The 20,034-nt window shown below is 37.9% G+C and overlaps 1 protein-coding gene across 1 annotated transcript in view; it reads left to right on the forward strand.

Annotated features, from left to right (window-relative positions):
- CFAP91 (cilia and flagella associated protein 91) overlaps window positions 1-20,034 on the forward strand; it is a 132,224-nt gene that overhangs the window by 71,246 nt on the left and 40,944 nt on the right. Inside the window, exon 11 of the mRNA XM_061193142.1 lies at window positions 19,861-19,977. Within this exon, the coding sequence (XP_061049125.1) occupies window positions 19,861-19,977 (117 nt within the window). The remainder of the gene's footprint in view (window positions 1-19,860; window positions 19,978-20,034) is intronic.

Raw genomic sequence — 20,034 nt, forward strand, 5'->3', positions numbered from 1 at the left:
TTTGAGTTTATTTTTGACTATGGTGTTAGGGGGTGTTCTAATTTCATTCTTTTACATGTAGCTGTCCAGTTTTCCCAGCACCACTTATTGAAGAGACTGTCTTTTCTCCACTGTATATCCTTGCTTCCTTTGTCATAGACTAGTTGACCATAGGTGCGTGGGTTTATCTCTGGGCTTTCCATCTTGTTCCATTGATCTATGTTTCTGTTTTTGTGCAAGTACCATACTGTTTTGATTACTGTAGCTTTGTAGTATAGTCTGAAGTCAGGGAGTCTGATTCCTCCAGCTCCGCTTTTTTCCCTCAAGACTGCTTTGGCTATTCAGGGTCATTTGTGTCTCCATACAAATTTTAAGATTTTTTGTTCTAGTTCTGTAAAAAATGCCATTGGTAATTTGGTAGGGATTGCATTGAATCTGTGGATTATTTTGGGTAGTATAGTCATTTTCACAATATTGATTCTTCCAATCCAAGAACATGGTGTATCTCTCCATCTGTTGGTATCATCTTTAATTTCTTTCATCAGTGTCTTATAGTTTTCTGCATATAGGTCTTTTGTCTCCGTAGGTAGGTTTATTCCTAGGTATTTTATTCTTTTTGTTGCAGTGGTAAATGGGAGTGTTTCCTTAATTTCTCTTTCAGATTTTTCATCACTAGTATATAGGAATGCAAGAGATTTCTGTGCGTTAACTTTGTATCCTGCAACTTTACCAAATTCATTGATTAGCTCTAGTAGTTTTCTGGTGGCATCTTTAGGATTCTCTATGTATAGTATCATGTCATCTGCAAACAGTGAGTTTTTTTTTTTTAATAAAGTGTATGTATTATTTTAAATTTTTATCTATTTATTTATTTATTTATTTATTTTTGGCTGTGTTGGGTCTTCGTTTCTGTGCGAGGGTTTTCTCTAGTTGCGGCAAGCGGGGGCCACTCTTCATCGCGGTGCACGGTCCTCTCACTATCGCGGCCTCTCTTGCTGCAGAGCACAGGCTCCAGTCACGCAGGCTTAGTAGTTGTGGCTCACGGGCCTAGTTGCTCCGCGGCATGTGGGATCCTCCCAGACCAGGGCTCGAACCCATGTCCCCTGCATTGGCAGGCAGATTCTCAACCACTGCGCCACCAGGAAGCCCAAAACAGTGACAGTTTTACTTCTTCTTTTCCAACTTGGATTCCTTTTATTTCTTTTTCTTCTCTGATTGCTGTGGCTGAAACTTCCAAAACTACGTTGAATAATAGTGGTGAGAGCAGACAACCTTCTTTTGTTCCTGATCTTAGTGGAAATGTTTTCAGTTTTTCACCATTGAGAACAATGTTGGGGGTGGGTTTATCATATATGGCCCTTATTATGTTGAGGTAAGTTCCCTCTATGCTTACTTTCTGGAGGGTTTTTATCATAAATGGGTGTTGAATTTTGTCAAAAGCTTTTTCTGCATCTATTGAGATGATCATATGGTTTTTCTTCTTCAATTCGTAAACATGGTTTATCACATTGATTAATTTGCATATATTGAAGAATCTTTGCATTCCTGGGATAAACCCCACTTGATCATGGTGTATGATCCCTTTTAATGTGCTGCTGAATTCCGTTTGCTAGTATTTTGTTGAGGATTTTTGCATCTATGTTCATCAGTGATATTGGTCTGTAGTTTTCTTTTTTTGTGACATCTTTGTTTGGATTTGGTATCAGGGTGATGGTGGCCTCATAAAGGAGTTTGGGAGTGTTCCTCCTTCTGCTATATTTTGGAAGAGTTTGAGAAGGATGGGTGTTAGCTCTTCTCTAAATGTTTGATAGAATTCACCTGTGAATCCATCTGGTCCTGGGTTTTTGTTTGTTGGAAGATTTAAAATCACAGTTTCAATTTCAGTGCTTGTGATTGGTCTGTTTATATTTTCTATTTCTTCCTGGTTCCGTCTTGGAAGGCTGTGCTTTTCTAAGAATTTGTCCATTTCTTCCAGGTTGTCTGTTTTATTGCCATACAGTTGCTTGTAGTAATCTCTCATGATGCTTTGTATTTCTGCAGTGTCAGTTGTTACTTCTCCTTTTTCATTTCTAATTCTATTGATTTGAATGTTCTCCCTTTTTTTCTTGATGAGTCTGGCTAGTGGTTTATCAATTTTGTTTACCTTCTCAAAGAACCAGCTTTTAGTTTTATTGATCTTTGCTATCATTTTCTTCATTTCTCTTTCATTTATTTCTGATCTGATCTTTATGATTTCTTTCCTTCTGCTAACTTTGGGGTTTTTTTGTTTTTCTTTCTCTAATTGCTTTAGGTGTAAGGTTAGGTTTTTTATTTGGGATGTTTCTTGTTTCTTGAGGTAGGATTGTATTGCTATAAACTTCCCCCTTAGAACTGCTGTTGCTACATCCCATAGATTTCGGGTCATTGTGTTTTCATTGTAATTTGTTTCTAGGTATTTTTTGATTTCCTCTTTGATTTCTTCAGTGATCTCTTGGTTATTAAGTAGTGTGTTGTTTAGCCTCCATGTGTTTGTATTTTTTACAGATTTGTTTCCTGTAATTGATATCTAGTCTCATAGCGTTGTGGTCAGAAAAGATACTTGATATGATTTCAATTTTCTTAAATTTACCAAGGCTTGATTTGTGACCCAAGATATGATCTATCCTGGAGAATGTTCCATGAGCACGTGTGAAGAAAGTGTATTCTGTTGTATTTGGATGGAATGTCCTATAAATATCAGTTAAGTCCATCTTGTTTAATGTATCATTTAAAGCTTGTGTTTCCTTGTTTATTTTCATTTGGGATGATCTGTCCATTGGTGAAAGTGGGGTGTTAAAGTCCCCTACTATGATTGTGTTAGTGTTGATTTCCCCTTTTATGGCTGTTAGCATTTGCCTTAAGTATTGAGGTGCTCCTATGTTGGGTGCATAAATACTTACAATTGTTATATCTTCTTCTTGTATTGATCCCTTGATCATTATGTAGTGTCCTTCTTTGTCTCTTGTAATAGTCTTTATTTTAAAGTCTATTTTGTCTGATATGAGAATTGCTACTCCAGCTTTCTTTTGATTTCCATTTGCATGGAATATCTTTTTCCATCCCCTCACTTTCAGTCTGTATGTGCCCCTAGGTGTGAAGTGCGTCTCTTGTAGACAGGATATATACAGGTCTTGTTTTTGTATCCATTCAGTCAGTGTGTGTCTTTTGGTTGCAGATTAAAACCATTTACATTTAATGTAGTTATCAATTTGTGTGTTCCTATTACCATTTTCTTAATTGTTTTGGGTTTGTTATTGTGGGTCTTTTCCTTCTCTTGTGTTTACTGCCTAGAGAAGTTCCTTTAGGATTTGGTGTAAAGCTGGTTTGGTGGTGCTGAATTCTCTTAGTTTTTACTTGTCTGTAAAGGTTTTAATTTCTCCGTCGAATCTAAATGAGATCCTTGCTGGGTAGAGTAATCTTGGTTGTAGGTTTTCCTCTTTCATCACTTTAAATATGTCCTGCCACTCCCTTCTAACTTGCAGAGTTTCTGCTGAAAGATCACCTCTTAACCTTATGGGTATTCCCTTGTATGTTATTTGTTGCTTTTTCCTTGCTGCTTTTAATATTTTTTCTTTGTGTTTAACTTTTGATAGTGTGATTAATATGTGTCTTGGCGTGTTTCGCCTTGGATTTATCCTGTATGGGACTCTCTGCGCTTCCTGGACTTGATTGACTATTTCCTTTCCCATATTAGGGAAGTTTTCAACTATAATCTCTTCAAATATTTTGTCAGTCCCTTTCTTTTCCTCTTCTTCTTCTGAGACCCCTATAATTCAAATGTTGGTGCATTTAATGTTGTCCCAGAGGTCTCTGAGACTGTCCGCAATTCTTTGCATTATTTCTTCTTTATTCTACTCTGCAGTAATTACTTCCACTGTTTTATCTTCCAGGTCACTTATCCATTCTTCTGCCTCAGTTATTTTGTTATTCATTCCTTCTAGGGAATTTTAAATTTCATTTATTGTGTTGTCTCTCATTGTTTGTTTGCTCTTTAGTTCTTCTAGGTACTTGTTAAACGTTTCTTGTATTTTCTCCATCCTATTTCCAAGATTTTGGATGATCTTTACTATCATTACTCTGAATTCTTTTTCAGGTAGACTGCCTATTTCCTCATTTGTTTGGTCTGGTGGGTTTTTACGTTGCTCCTTCTGCTATGTATTTCTCTGTCTTCCCATTTTGCTTAATTTATTGCGTTTGGGGTCTCCTTTCTGCAAGCTGCAGGTTCGTAGTTCCTGTCGTTTTTGGTGTCTGCTCCCAGTGGGTAAGGTTGGTTCAGTGGGCTGTGTAGGCTTCCTGGTGGAGGAGACTGGTGCCCGTGTTCTGGTGGATGAGGCTGGATCTTGTCTTTCTAGTGGGCAGGACCACGTCCGGTGGTCTGTTTTGGGGTGTCTGTGAACTTATTATGATTTTAGGCAGCCTCTCTGCTAATGGGTGGGGTTGTGTTCCTGTCTTGCTAGTTGTTTGCCATAGGGTGTCCAGCACTGTAGCTTGCTGGTCGTTGAGTGGAGCTGGGTCTTAGCGTTGAGATGGAGATCTCTGAGAGAGCTTTCACCGTTTGCTATTATGGGGGGCCGGGAGGTCTCTGGTGGACCAGTGTCCTGAACTTGGCTTTCCCACCTCAGAGGCTCAGGCCTGACAACTGGCTGGAGCACAAAGACTCTGTCAGCCACCTGGCTTTTGGGAAGTCTGAGGTCTTCTGCCAGTGTTCAGTAGGTGTTCTGTATGAGCTGTTCCACATGTAGATGTATTTTTAATGTATTTCTGGGGAGGGAGGTGATCTCCACGCCTTACTCCTCTGCCATCTTGAAGCTCCAAACTCGGGAACTCCACATTCCAGAGGCCCTCTTTTCCATGTGGTGCCTCTCCCCTTCTGCGCAGGTCCTAACCCTCTCCGTTTTTTTCTTGGTGAGTCTGGCTAAGGGTTTATCAATTTTGTTTATCTTCTCAAAGAACCAACTTTTAGTTTTATTGATCTTTGCTATTGTTTTCCTTGTTTCTATTTATTTCTGCTCTGATCTTTATGATTTGTTTCCTTATACTAACTTAGGGTTTTTTTTTGTTCTTTGTCTAGTTGCTTTAGGTGTAAGTTTAGAGTGTTTGAGATTTTTCTTGTTTCTTGAGGTGAGATTGAATTGGTAAAAGCTTCCCTGTTAGAACTGCTTTTGCTGCGTCCAATAGGTTTTGGTGCTCGTGTTTTCGTTGTCATTTGGTTCTATGTATTTTTTGACTTCCTCTTGGATTTCTTCAGTGATCTCTTGGTTAGTTAGTAGTGTATTGTTTAGCCTCCAGGTGTTTGTGTTTTTTACAGTTTTTTTCATGAACTGATTTCTAATCTCATAGCGTTGTTGTCAGAAAAGATGCTTGATACAATGTCAATTTTGTTAAACTTACCAAGGCTTGATTTGTGACCAAAGATGTGATCTGTCCTGGAGAATGTTCCGTGTGCACTTGAGAAGAAAGTGTCTTCTGCCGCTTTCGGGTGGAATGTCCTATAAATATCAATTAACTCTATCTGGTCTTTTGTGTCATTTAAAGCTTGTGTTTCCTTATTTATTTTGTGTCTGGATGATCTGCCCATTGGTGTAAATGGGGTGTTAAAGTCCCCCACTATTATTGTGTTACTGTCGATTTCCCCTTTTATGGTTTTTAGCATTTGCCTTATGTATTGAGGTGCTCCTATGTTGGGTGCATAAATATTATAATAGTTATATCTTGTTCTTTGATTGATCCTTTGATCATTTCGTAGTGTCCTTCTTGTCTCTTGTAACAGTCTTTATTTTAAAGTCTATTTTATCTGACATGAGTATTGCTACTCAAGCTTTCTTTTGATTTCCATTTGCACAGAATATCTTTTCCATTCCCTTACTTTCAGTCTTTGTGTGTTCCTAGGTCTGAAGTGGGTCTCTTGCAGACAGCATATAAACAGGTCTTGTTTTTATTTTTGTTTGTTTGTTTTTTTATTTGGCTGTGCCGGGTCTTAGCTGTGGTACGTGGGATATTTAGCTACAGCATGTAGGATCTAGTTCCCTGACCAGGGATCAAACCCACACCCACTGCATTCATTGGTAGCACAGAGTCTTAACCACTGGACCACCAAGGAAGTCCCAAACAGGTCTTGTTTTTGTATCCGTTGAGACTGTTTGTGTCTTTTGGTTGGAGCATTTAATTCATTTACATTCAAGCATTATCGATATGTATGTTCCTATTACCATTTTCTTAATTGTTTTGGGTTTGTTTTTGTGGGTCTTTTTCTTCTCTTGTGTTTCCCGCCTAGAGAAGTTCCTTTAGCGTTTGTTGTAAAGCTGGTTTGGTGGTGCTGAATTCTCGTAGCTTTTGCTTTTCTTTAAGCTTTTGATTTCTCCGTCGAATCTAAATGAGATCCTTGCTGGGTAGAGTAATCTTGGTTGTAGGTTTTACCGTTTCATCATTTTAAATATATCCTGCCACTCCCTTCTGGCCTGCAGAGTTTCTGCTGAAAGATCAACTCTTAACCTTTTGGGGATTCCCTTGTATGTTATTTGTTGCTTTTCTCTTGCTGTTTTTAATATTTTTTCTTTGAATTCAATTTTTGTTAGTTTGATTACTATGTGTCTCAGAGTGTTTCTCCTTGGGTTTATCCTGTATGGAACTCTCTGCGCTTCCTGGACTTGGGTGGCTATTTCCTTTCCCATGTTAGGGAAGTTTTTGACTATAATCTCTTCAAATATTTTCTCAGACCCTTTCTCTTTCTCTTCTTCCTCTGGGACACCTATAATTTGAATGTTTGTGCATTTAATGTTGTCCCAGAGGTCTCTGAGATTGTCCTCCCTTCTTTTCATTCTTTTTTCTTTTTTCTGCTCCTTGGCAGTTATTTCTACCATTCTATCTTCCATCTCACTTATTCATTCTTCTGCCTCAGTTATTGTGTGGTTGATTCCTTCTAGTGTATCTTTCATTTCATTTATTGTGTTGTTCACCACTGTTTGCTTTTTAGTTCTTCTGGATCCTTGTTAAACATTTCTTGTATTTTCTTGATCCGTGCCTCCATTCTATTTCTGAGATCCTGGATCATTTTTACTGTCATTACTCTTAATTCTTTTTCAGGTATGTTGCCTATTTCCTCTTCATTTATTTGGTCTTGTAGGTTTTTACCTTCCTCCTTCATCTCTAACGTATTTTTTTGTCGTCTCATTTTTTTTTAATGGGTGGGGCTGTGTTCCTGTCTTACTGGTTGTTTGGCCTGAGGTGTCCAGCACTGGGGTTTGCAGGCAGTTGGTTGGAGACAGGTCTAAGTGCCAAGATGAGGACCTCTGGGAGAACTCACACCTATTAATAGTCTCTGGGGCCTGAGGTTCTCTGTTACTCCAGTGGTTTGGACTTGGCGCTCCCTCCACAGGAGCTCAGGCCTGACCCCAGCCTGGGAACCAAGACCCCACAAGCCATGTGGCATGGCAAAAGAAAAAAAAGGGCAACAAATAAAAAAGAACAGAACAATAACAAAGAATAAAAAATAAGATAAAATTAGAAAAATTAAAATTAAAATTAAACCACAACAATAAAGCAAAACAGAACCAGCACAGCAAAAAAAAAAAAAAATAAAAATTAAATGAAAAAATAAAATTAAAAAAAATTAAAAGATAAAAGTTAAAAAAAAAAAAAAGAGCCAGAGCGTCCTTAGTGTGTGTGGGGGGGCCCTTAGGCCCAGTACCCACACAGCCGGGAGAGGCCTTCTGGTGGGAGGGGCTTTAGGCCCAGGACCCACGCGGCCAGAAAAGACCTTGGCTTTGGGGGGCAGAGCTCAAACCCGGGTCCCAGTCGGCCGCAGGGGGCCCTGGGGGTTGGGGGCTCAGGCCCAGGACCCCAGCAGGCTTTCCGGGGTCTGAGGGGGTGGGGGAGACACTGGCCATGTTCCCTTCTCATCCCCCGACCCTCCAAAGGTCCCTCTCCATCCTCACCAATCCCCATGCCATGAGTGGGCCACTCCAAGCATGGGAATCTCTCCCCTCCCCCAGCTCCCCCTCAGGGGTGTCAGTCCCATCCCACCTCCACTTCTCTTCCCCCTCCCACATCCTACCTGGTCGCACGGGGATTCCTCCCATCCCCTTAGGTGTCCAAGGTCCCCCACGAGTGCCTGGTAGATGCCCTACTTGTGAGGAGACACGAACCTTGCATCCACCTACTCCGCCATCTTGACTCCTGTTTAAAACTTTTGAGTCCCCCTAAATCCAACTACTAATAGACTATTGTTGACAAGAACCCTTACTGATAACATAAACAGTCAATCAACACGTATTTCGTACATGTAGTATATACTATATTCTTACAGTAAAGAGAAGAGAAAAGATTAAGAAAATCATAAGGAAGAAAAAATACATTTACAGTACTGTACTGTATTTATTGATACCATAAGTTTATGCCATCTGTTGACAAGGTGAATCCTCTGTCAGTCAGTACCTACCTATATCAATATTGTCAATATTGCATTATATGATACAAAATACAGTAGAAGTTATATGTACTACTAACACCAACATTAAAAATGAAAAAATTACGTTAAAAAATTTATTTTTACTTATAGGAATAACGATTCATGCATTGATAACAAAGAAGCGGCAATATGATTGCTTAATGGTAGCCTAGTGTAATCAATACAATTTCTTCACATAGCCTAGCCCATACACTAATGAATGAATTATTATAAAATTTTAATGGCATATAGTATTAGAGTTATATTCATAATACGACTTGGAAACACTGTTACATTTTTTTAAAAAGTCACTTACCTGTGGTAATAGGGTGATACGCAGTTTCTCAAATTATGAGAGAGAGAGGCATTCGGTATGGTAATGTAATTCTTTGAAAGCAAAGTTATAAACCAATAATAAAACTAACACATTAATAATTTTATATTAAATATCACTCACCTTGTGCCTATGTTAAGATAGACTATCCACTCCAATACAATCTTTTTTCTTATTAAAGTACAGTTGATTTACATTATTTTATTAGTTTCAAGTGTACAACACAGTGATTCAAGATTTTTATAGATTATACTGTAAAGTTGTTACAAAATAATGGCTATATTTCCCTGTGCTATACAATATATCCTTGCTGCTTATCTATTTTATACATAGTAGTTTATATCTCTTAATCTCACCCCATCCCTATATTGCCCCTCCCCCCTCCCCTCTTCCCACTGGTAACCACTAGTTTGTTCTCAGTATCTGTGGATCTGTTTCTGTTTTTTTATATACATTTGTTTGTTAATTTTTTAGATTCTACATATAAGTGATAACATCAGTCTTTGTCTTTCTCAGTCTGACTTACTTCACTGAGCATAATACTCTCTAGATCCATCCATGTTGTTGCAAATGGCAGAACTTTATTCATTTTTTAAAATTTATTTATTTATTTATTTATTTTTGGCTGTGTTGGGTCTTCGTTTCTATGTGAGGGCTTTCTCTAGTTGCGGCAAGCGGGGGCCACTCTTCATCGCGGTGCGCGGGCCTCTCACTATCGCGGCCTCTCTTGTTGCGAAGCACAGGCTCCAGACGCACAGGCTCAGTAGTTGTGGCTCACGGGCCCAGTGGCTCCGCGGCATGTGGGATCTTCCCAGACCAGGGCTCGAACCCGTGTCCCCTGCATTGGCAGGCAGATTCTCAACCACTGTGCCACCAGGGAAGCCCCCATTTTTATGGCTGAGTAATATTCCGTTTTATATATACACCACATCTCCTTTATGAATTTTTCTGTTGATGGACACTGGTTGCTTCCATGTCTTAGCAAATGTAAATAATGATCCTTTGAACATGGGGGTACACGTACCTTTTCAAATTAGTATTTTTGTTTTCTTTGGCTATATATCCATGAGTAGAATTTCTGGATCACATGGTAGTTTCATTTTTTCTTTTTTCTGTTTTCTTTTTTTTGAGGAACTTCCATACTGATTTCCAAAGTAGCAGCACCAAGTTACATTCCCACCAACAGTATACAAGGGTTCCCTTTTCTCCACATACTCACCAACATTTATAATTTGTGGTCTTTTTGATGATAGCCACTCTGACAGGTGTGAGTGTGATAGCCACTCTCTCATTGTGGTTTTGATTTGCATTCTCTGATGACTATCGATGTTAAACATCTTTTCATGTGCCTATTGGCCATTTGTATGTATTCTTTGGTAAAGTGTCTATTCAAGTCTTCTGCCCATTTTTTAATCGGATTGTTTGTTTTTCTGATTCTGAGTTGTATGAGCTGTTTGTACATTGTGGATAATAACCCTTTATCAGTCATATTATATGCATGTATTTTATTCCATTCGGTAGGTTGTGTTTTCATTTTGTTGATGGTTTCCTTTGCTGTGCAAAAGCTCAAGTTTAATTAGGTCCTATTTGTTCATTTTTACTTTTGTTTCTTTTGCGTTAGGAGACAGAGCCATAAAAAATATTGCTACAATTTATGTCCAAGAGTTTTCTGCCTATGTTCTTTACTAGGAGTTTTATGGTCTCCATTCTTACATGTAGGTCTTTAATCCATTTGAGTTTATTTTTGTATACGGTGTGAGGAAAGTTTCTAATATTATTCTTTTACATGTAGCTGTCCAGTTTTCCCAGCACCACTTATTGAAGAGACTGTCTTATCTCCACTGTATATCCTTGCATCCTTTGACAAAAATTAATTGAAAATAAGTGCATGGGTTTATTTCTGAGCTCTTTATTCTGTTCAGTTGATCTATGTGTCTGTTTTTATGGCAGTACCATGCTGTTTTGATTACTGTAGCTTTGTAGTATAGTCCAAATTCAGGGCGCATGTTACCTCAAGCTTTTTTCTTTTTTCTTAAGATTGCTTTAGTAATTCAGAGTCTTTTGTGGTACATATAAATTTTAGGGTTATTTGTTTTGGTTCTGTTGAAAATGTCATGGATATTTTGATAGGGATTGCATTAAATGTGTAGATTGCTTTGGGTAGTATGGACATTTTAACAATATTAATTCTTCCAATTCAAGAACACAGGATATATTTCCATTTCTTTGTATCATTTTCAAATTCCTTCATCAATGTTTTATAGTTTCAGAGTAGAGGTCTTTGACCTCCTTGGTAAGTTTATTCCTTAGGTATTTTATTATTTTTGATGTGACTTTAAATGGGATTGTTTCCTTGCTTTCTCTTTATGATAGTTCATTATTAGTATATAGAAAAGCACATATCCTGTAACTTTACTGAATTAATTTATTGGTTCTAATAGTTTCTTTTGTGGAAATTTTAGGGTTTACTATATAGAGTATCATGTCATTTGCAAATAGTGACAGCTCTACTTCTTCCCTTCCAATTTGGATGAGGTTTTTTGTTTTTTGTTGTCTGATTACTGTGATGAGGACTTCGAACACTATGTTAAATAGAAGTGGCAAGAGTGGGCATTCTTGTCTTATTTCTGATTTTGGAGGAAAAGCTTTCAGCTTTTCACCATTGAGTATGATGTTAGCTGTGGGTCTGTGATAAATGGCTTTTATTATGTTGATATATGTTCCCTCTATATCCACTTTGATGAGAATTTTTATCATGAATGGATGTTGAATTTTGTCAAATGCTTTTTCTGCCTATGTTGAGATGATTATATGATTTTTGCCTTTCCTTTTGTTAATGTGGTGTATCATACCGATTGATTTGTGAATATTGAACCGTCTTCGCATCCCTCAAATAAATCCCACTTGATCATGGTGTATGATCCTTTTTATATTATTGTTGGATTGGGTTTGCGGATATTTTGTTGAGGATTTTTGTATATATATTCATGAAAGATATTGGCCTGTAATTTTCTTTTTTTGCAGTGTCTTTGTCTAGTTTTGGTATCAGGGTAATGGTGGCCTCATAGAATGATTTTGGGAGTGCTCCATCCTCTTCCATTTTTTGGAAAAGTTAAGGCTAGGTTGGTAGAATTCCCTTGTGAAGCTGTCTTGTTCTGGATTTCCGTTTGCTGGGAGGGTTTTTTTGTTTGTTTTTGTTGTGTTTTGTTTAGGGTTTTTTTGTTTGTTTTGTTTTTTACAGATTCAAGTCACTAATAGTGATCTGTCTGTTCAGATTGTCTATTTCTTTCTGATTCAGTCTTAGAAGGTTATATGTTTCTAGAAATTTGTCCATTTCTTCTAGATTGTCCAATTTGTTGTCATATAACTATTCATAGTATTTCCTTATTTTTTGTATCTCTGTGATATCGGTTGTTATTTCTCCTCTTTCATTTCTCATTTTGTTGATTTGGGTCCTCTCTCTTTTCCTCTTGAGGAGCCTGGCTAAAGGTTTGTCAACTGTGTTATCTTTTCAAAAACCAGCCCTTGGTTTCATTGATCTTTTAAATTATTTATTTGGTCTCTGTTTTATTTATGTCCTCTCTGATCTTTATTATTTCGTTTTTTCTGCTGACTTTGGGCTTTGTTTGGTCTTCTTTTTCTAATTACTTTCAATGGAACGTTAGTTTGTTTGAGATTTTTTGTTTGTTTCTTGAAGTAGGCCTGTATCACTATAAACTTTCCTCTTAGGACTGCTTTTGCTGCATTCCACCAATTTTGTAAAGTTGTGTTTCCATTTTCATTTGTCTTGAGGTATTTCCTCTTTGATATCTTCACTGACCTATTGGTTTTTTTAGTAACATGTTGTTTAGTCTCCACGTGTTTGTGCTTTTCCTTTTTTTTTTTTTCTGTAACTGATTTTTAGTTTCATACAATTGTGGTAGAAAAAAAATGCTTGACACAATTTCTATTTTCTTAAATTTGTTGAGACTTGTGGCCTAGCATGTGATCCATCCTGGATAATGTTCCATGTGCACTTGAAAACAAAGTATATTCTGCTGTTTTTGGATAGAATGTCCTGTAGATATCTATTAAGCCCAGCTGGTTTATTGTATCATTTAAGACCAGTGTTGCCTAATTGATATTCTGTCTGGATGATCTGTCCATTGATATAAGTCAGATTTAAAGTCCCCTACTATTATTGTATTATTATCAACTTCTCCCTTTATGTCTGTTAATACTTGATTTACATAATTAGGTGTTCCTGTAATGGGTGCGTATATGTTAACGAGTGTAATATTCTCTTTATTGATCCCTTTATCATTACATAAAGCTCTTCTTTATCTTTTGTTATAGACTATTTTAAAGTCTATTTTATCTGATATGAGTATTGCTACCCCTGCTTTTTTTTTTTTAAAGGAGTAATATTTTAATACAATCCTGTATGTGTGTGTGTACACATTTATCTGAATATTTTCAATCAGCTTGACTGAGGTATACTTTACATATAAGAAAATACACATAGTTACATATAGAGTTGGATGAGTTCAAAAATACATATCCCTAAGTCAGCTCCACACAATCCAGATACAAGACATTTCCTTTTACCTTAGGACCCTCTCCCTGGTTTGAGAAAAGGAGCAATAAAGTATAAACTCTTCAAATAGAGTTTTGTAAGTTTTATCAAGGCTACTGGTTGAGGAAGGAATATTAGGCTCAAGAGCTTGGGCATTGGCATATGAGAGCCAAAGTTTCAATTAGCCAAACAAAACACTTTACCCCTGCTTTCGTGTCTTGTCTTTCTTATCCAGTCACCCACCCCATGTCTTTTGATTGGACCATTTAGTCCATTGATATTTAAAGTAATTATTGATAGGTTTGTACTTATTATTATTACTTGTTTTCTGGTTGTTTTTGTAGTTTTTCTCTGTTCATTTCTTCTTTTTGCTTCTTCTCTTTTAGTTTGATGATTTTCTTTAGTAGTATGCTTATGTTCCTTTCCTCTCCATTTTTGTGTAACTACTGTAGGTTTTTGATCTGTGGTTACCATGGGATTCATATATGTTGATCTATAACTAAATCTACTTCTTTTAAACTGGTAGTAATTTAAATGCAAACACATTGTAAAATATCTACCTTTTTTGCTCCCTTCCCCCACATTTTGTGTTTTGATGTCCTATTTTATGTCTTCATGTTTATACCTTCACTACGTGTGTAGTTATATTTGCTTGTACAGTTTTTGTCTTTCACCTTTGTACTCGTTTATTTAAGTGGTTGATCCTCAGCCTTTACTATATATTTTCCTTTCCTAGTGGGATTTTTCCTTTACCATAGTTTCTTCCTCCTTGTCATAGGCTTTTTTTTTAAACTTAGAGAAGACCCTTTAACATTTCTTTTAGTGTAGGTTTAGTACTGATGAACTGTTATTTAGTTTTTGCTTGTCTGAGTTCTTTGTCTCTCCTTCAATTCTAAATGATAATCTTGCTAGGTTACAGATTTTTCCCTTTGAACACTTTGGATATATCACAGCCCTCCCTCTGGCCTGCAAAGTTTCTGCAGAAAAATCAGCTGATAGCTTTATGGTGGTTCCCTTGTATATGACTCTTTGTTTTTCTCTTGCTGCTTTTAGAATTCTTGCTTTAACTTTTGCTATTTTAATTATGATATGTCTTAGTGTGGGTCTGTTTAGGTTCACCTTGTTTGGGACACTCTGTGCTTCCTGTATAGTACCTGGATATGTTTCTTTCTTCAAGTTTGGAAAGCTTCAGCCATAATTTCATCAAATACACTTTGACCCCCCTTCTCTCTCTTTTCTCCTTCTGGGACCCTTGTAATGTAAATGTTGATATCCTTGATGTTGTTCCATAGATCCATTAAACTGTTCTCATTTTTTGTTTTTCTTTTCTTGTTCTGATTGGGTGATTTCCATTATTCTATCTTCCAGATCACTTATGTGTTCTTCTTTATCACCAATCTCCTATTCATTCTTTCTAATGTGTTTTCATTTCAGCTATTGTCTTCTTCAGTGTTCTGACCTGTCCTTTTTTATATTTTCTAGTTCCTTGTTAAAATTCTCTCTGTATTCATCTATCCTTTTTTCCTAATTCAGAAATCATACTTATTACTAGTGCTTTGAATTCTTTATCTGGTAAATTGTTTATTTCTGTTTAATTGGTTTTTTCAGGGGTTTTGTCTTGCTCTTTCAATTGAGACAAATTCTTCTGTCTTCTTATTTTGCTTTTCTTTGTTTCTATGAAATTAGATGAAACAGTTACATATAGTGGTCTTGAAGGGGTGTCCTTATGGGGGAGCATCCCTATACAGTCTGTCTGTACCCAGTGGCTTTGGTGGGAGAGCTGGATTTGACATGAACACAAGTCACATTTTCTCAGGGCATGTTGGCAACTATCACCTTGGTAGAAGGTGGGGCTGGGGATGGAGGTGCTAGGGCCAAAGCCTGTTGTAACGCAGGGCTTCCCCTCTGCTCAGTGACCATCACCGCCCTATCAAGGGTGGGTTCCTATATCATGTTGATGTAGCAGAAGCCCTGAAGGTCAGGTCTGGGCTGGCTCCATTCCTTCCAAGTGTGCACTCTCCCCATTCCCAGCACTGGCACCCTTACCCCAGATGAGAGCAATGCTGGAGCAACAGGGGCTGGTATAGAGTACTTGGCATGGATTGGAGCACGGGCCTTGGCACAGACCGTGGTAGTCTGGCTGGGGCCAGAGATCTGGACTGTCCCTGATGCCCTGCCTGTGTAAGCACCAGCAATGGCTGTCCCCACTCTGCTCAGATGCTGCTTTATGTCTGAACCACTTCTGTGTCTCACAGCCAAGCTTTTAAGCAGGGCTGGAGCATTCTCTTGGCTCAGGCTGGTGCGCATGCCGAGGCATTCATGGGAAACCAGCCAGCCACCCATGCAATTTTCAGTCTGCCTTCTTTGCCCTGCTTTGTGAGCAAGCGTGCACATGCTCCCTACAAGCAGAGTACAGGCTCCCACAGTCCTCCTGTTACTCCCACTGTCCCTCTAACCAGCCAAGGGGATTTGTCATCCCTGTGTCAGACCCCAGGACTGTGGTGCCCAATATGTGACTCAAACAGCTCACTCCCTAGGGAGGATCTCTGCCTGTGTTAACCCCCTCCTCTTCTGAATCCCCTGGGAGATTGCAACTTGATCATTTCTCTTCTCTCCCTACCCAATTCCATGTGGATCTTTCTTACAGCCTTGGTTGTGCAAGAGTCTTTCTGTGAGTCTCCAGTTTTTAGTGAGAATTGTTCTACATGTAGATGTATTTTGGATGTACTCGTTGGGGGAGGTGAGTTCTGTGTCCTACTCCACCATCTTGATCTTCTCCAGACAAAACAGACTTTAAAACAAAGACTCTCCAATGAATCTGCTGTTGTCAACAATGCCCTCCACATTGCTAACTACCATACAGCAGTCAATTCTCTTCTCTCTGCAGTACTTGACTGGTTACTCTCTCCTTCTTAAAACAGTTTCTTGAGTTGAAATCTGTAACACAGCTCTCTTGTTTGACCTTACTTCACTGAACTCAATACAAGTCTTGGACACAATGTTCTACACAATGAATACTTAGGCGATGATGATCATGATGACATGAAAACATCTTGTATAGTTATTAGATTTTTACACAAAGACACACACATATACAACAGATAAGTAGTTTATTAACTGTATGGCATGATGATTATTTACTATTCATTAGGTGGAAGTGGATCACCATAATGGTCTTCATCTTTGTGGTCTCCATGTTGAGTAGACTGAAGAGGAGGAGGAAGATGAGGGGTTGGTCTTGCTGTCTCAGGGGTGGCAGAGGTGGAAGAGGTAGAAGAGGTGGAAGGGGAGGCAGGAGAGGCAGGCACACTTTATAGAAATACACTGTAATTTCTGTCTGACTTTTTTTTGCTTTTTCATTTCTCTAAAAATGTTTCTATATGGTACCAATCCTTCTTCCATCATTTGCTTTAGTTTCAGTGCCCATATCATAGAAGGGTCCGTGTCATAAAAGGAAGTCAAAAGCAGCCTTGAATAATTGAAATTGTTCTCCCAGATCCTCTAATGTCACTTGTTTTCTGGCACTGCGTCTTCGACATCCTCATCCTCATCCTCATTGTGTGTCACTGGTTTGAGAGCACGCACCTCCATCAAGTCGTCTTCTGTTCATCCCTCTGGTGTGCTGTCTTTTAGCTCTTGAATTTCTCCAAGATCCATGTCTTGAAACCCTTCACCCACCCCCCCCTTTTCTGTCATATCCAGAATCTATTTCATGATTTCTTTGACTGACGTTGTCACAAATCCTGTAAAGTCATGCATAACATCTGGACACAGTTTTCTCCAGCAGGAATTTATTGTTTCGGGCTTAACGGCTCTCAGTTTTTTTCTGTAACAATGATGGCATCTTCAATGGTGTAATCCTTCCAGACTTTTGTGGTGTTCTATCAGGGTTCTCTTCCATAGCACTGACAATCCTTTCCACAGAGTATCATGTGTAATGAGCCATAAAGGTCCTTATCACCCCCTGATCTAGAGGCTAAATTACAGCCATTGTGTTTGGGGGCAGGTAGATCACTTTGACACCTTTGGTGTTGAACTCCTGGAGTTCTGGGTGGCCAGGGATGTTGTCCAATAGCAAAAGAGCTTTAAAAGGCAGTCTCTTACCGGCAAGGTACTTCCTGACTTCAGGGACAACGCATTAATGGAACCAATCCAGAAAAAGGGCCTCTTTTACATCCAGACCTTCTTTTACAACCAAAAGATTGGCAGCTGGTGATTATCTTTTCCCTTCAAGGCTGGAGGGTTAGCAGCTTTGTAGGTAACGGCAGTCCTGATAACCCAACTGCATTTGCACAAAACAGTGGAGTAAGCCTGTCCCTTCCTGCCTTGAATCCTGGTGCTTAATTCTCTTCCTTACTAATAAATGTCTTTTGTGGCATTGTTTTCCAGAATAGGGTACTTTTATCTGCATTAAAAACCTGTTCAGGCAGATATCCTTTCTCCTCAATGATTTTCTTAGTGGTGTCTGGGAACGTATCTTCTGCCTCTTGGTCAGCAGAAGCTGCTTCTCCTGTTATCTTGCTTTAAGCCAAACCTCCTTCTAAAACTATCAAACCATCCTTTGCTGGCATGAAGTTCTCCAGCTTTAGATCCTTCACCTTCCTTTTACTTTAAGTTCTCCTATAATGACTTCACTTTTTCTTGAATCATATTACAGTCTATAGGTATGCCTTTCATCCTGCACCCACATGAAAGCTGCATTTTCAACATGCGATAAAAAGGTATTTTGCAAAGATTGCAAGGTTTTCACATCTGCTGGTGTAGCTACAGTGATGGCTTCATGAATTTTTTTCTTTTTTCACAATGGTCCTTATGCTGGATTCATTTAACTTGAAATGGTGGGCAACTGCAGCTGCAGACCTCAATTTATGGTGCATATCAAGCAATTCAACTTTTTCTTGTAATGTCACGACTGTTCTCTGCTTCTTGGGAGCACTCCCACCATCGCTAGTGGCACTTCGTATGGCTCCCATGGTGTTACTCAGGGTTTACGGTATTGCACTAAACCCAATGAAGAATATACAAGAACTGCTAGAGATCACTTGTTACCATGACATGCAATTTACTGGAGAGATGAACTGTTCACTCATAGATGATTAGTGTCACCCTACATTTTAAGTGGATACTAGCAACACTTGAGCTCACAGCAGAAGCAATAAGAGGTAGTCATGAAATTATTACAGTAGTATAGTATCTACTACAGTTACTTTTATGCAGTTACGATTTAACACTGCATCTTTACGTTTGTTTACATTTCTTTTGACTTTGAATGGCACCAGGTATGGTCTGTAAGTGTTTATGTGCATAAGTTTTGATAAATTTTAACTTTTTATAGATTTTGTGTATTTTATGGTAGTAAATGATAAAATAGACTAATATCTACATATATTTTATGCATTCATGACATACCTAACTTTTTCAATATTTCTGGGCTATGTGGTTTTTCTGCAAGTTTTTAAAAATTGTCAAAAATCTCCCCAAATTTTTCTAATATATTTATTGAAAAAAATCTATGTATAACTGGATCCATGCAGTTCAAACCTATGTTGTTCCAAGGGCAAACTGTACTTTTAAACTGTTGCTGCTTCCTATTGATTCATTAGTTTGGGTTATCATAGAGCTATTATATATATTTGCCATCAGATTTATTTTCAGGAAACTCGGATGCTCTGTTAAAACCACAATAATTGGATGTGGTTCCAAATTTTACTCATAATTTTCATATTTTTATTAATTTCAAGTCTTGGCTTAGTGCTTTATCACTTATTTAAGTGTTTTATCACTTATTTGTGTTTTTATGGAAAAAATAATATAAAAATTATGTGATGAAAAAGTAATGAAAGTGTGATTTTAAAATCACAGAGATCAGAATTTTTGATACTTTTAAGTTAAAAAGTATCCCCCTATGTATGAAAATGGAACTGATGAACAAAATCTTATGTATAATTTTGGCAGGATTTTTGATGATCAAAAGTAAGAAAATAAAGTGCATGTTTAAAGAGAAACACATACACTCTTCCACAAGGAACCATGTTCAAAAATCTTGATGTGTAGGCCTTCAAGCCCAAAGTAAAGCTCTCTTCACTTGGAGATAATTGCCATTTAATGCCCCTTAGTTCCCCCATAACAACAAAACATACTAAATATTTCAGTCATTTACTACACAGGACAATTTTCTATTGCCCAGGCAGTCATTTAAAACAGCAAATTAGCTCATGTGGAAGAATAGGAGTTGGGGGTTTTGCTTGCATATACACATGACAGAACCTTTCAAAAATGCAAAAAAAAAATGTTTAAAGTCTCCAAAACTTTTGATTAAAATGGATACACCTAGAATATGTTTCATGTTTGTTCAGTGGTTAACTTATGCATGGGAATATCATAGGTGCACCCTGGTTTGGACTTTCTCAAACCATCCTAGCATGGCCATAGAGAAAATTATTTCTGATTGATATTCAGATCTGTGGCCTAGATTTGGTAGTGGGAAAAAATACAAAGGTAAGAAATGACACTGGTGTGTTATTTCAGGCACTGTTGGAAAAGAAGAATAAGGGCCTCGAAGCAAAGAAACCAATGCGTTTTCTTCAAAGAAAGCCAATACCTCAACCTCGACTTCCAACTCCAACTTTGGAGTTGAGTTCCAATGTAAGTTTGAAGCTTATTTGAAAAGCTAAATTCAGTATTGCTGTTTATTCTCCAGAT

This window comes from Eubalaena glacialis, chromosome 6, assembly GCF_028564815.1.
Source record: "Eubalaena glacialis isolate mEubGla1 chromosome 6, mEubGla1.1.hap2.+ XY, whole genome shotgun sequence".
In the NCBI taxonomy this organism is placed as follows: domain Eukaryota; kingdom Metazoa; phylum Chordata; class Mammalia; order Artiodactyla; family Balaenidae; genus Eubalaena; species Eubalaena glacialis.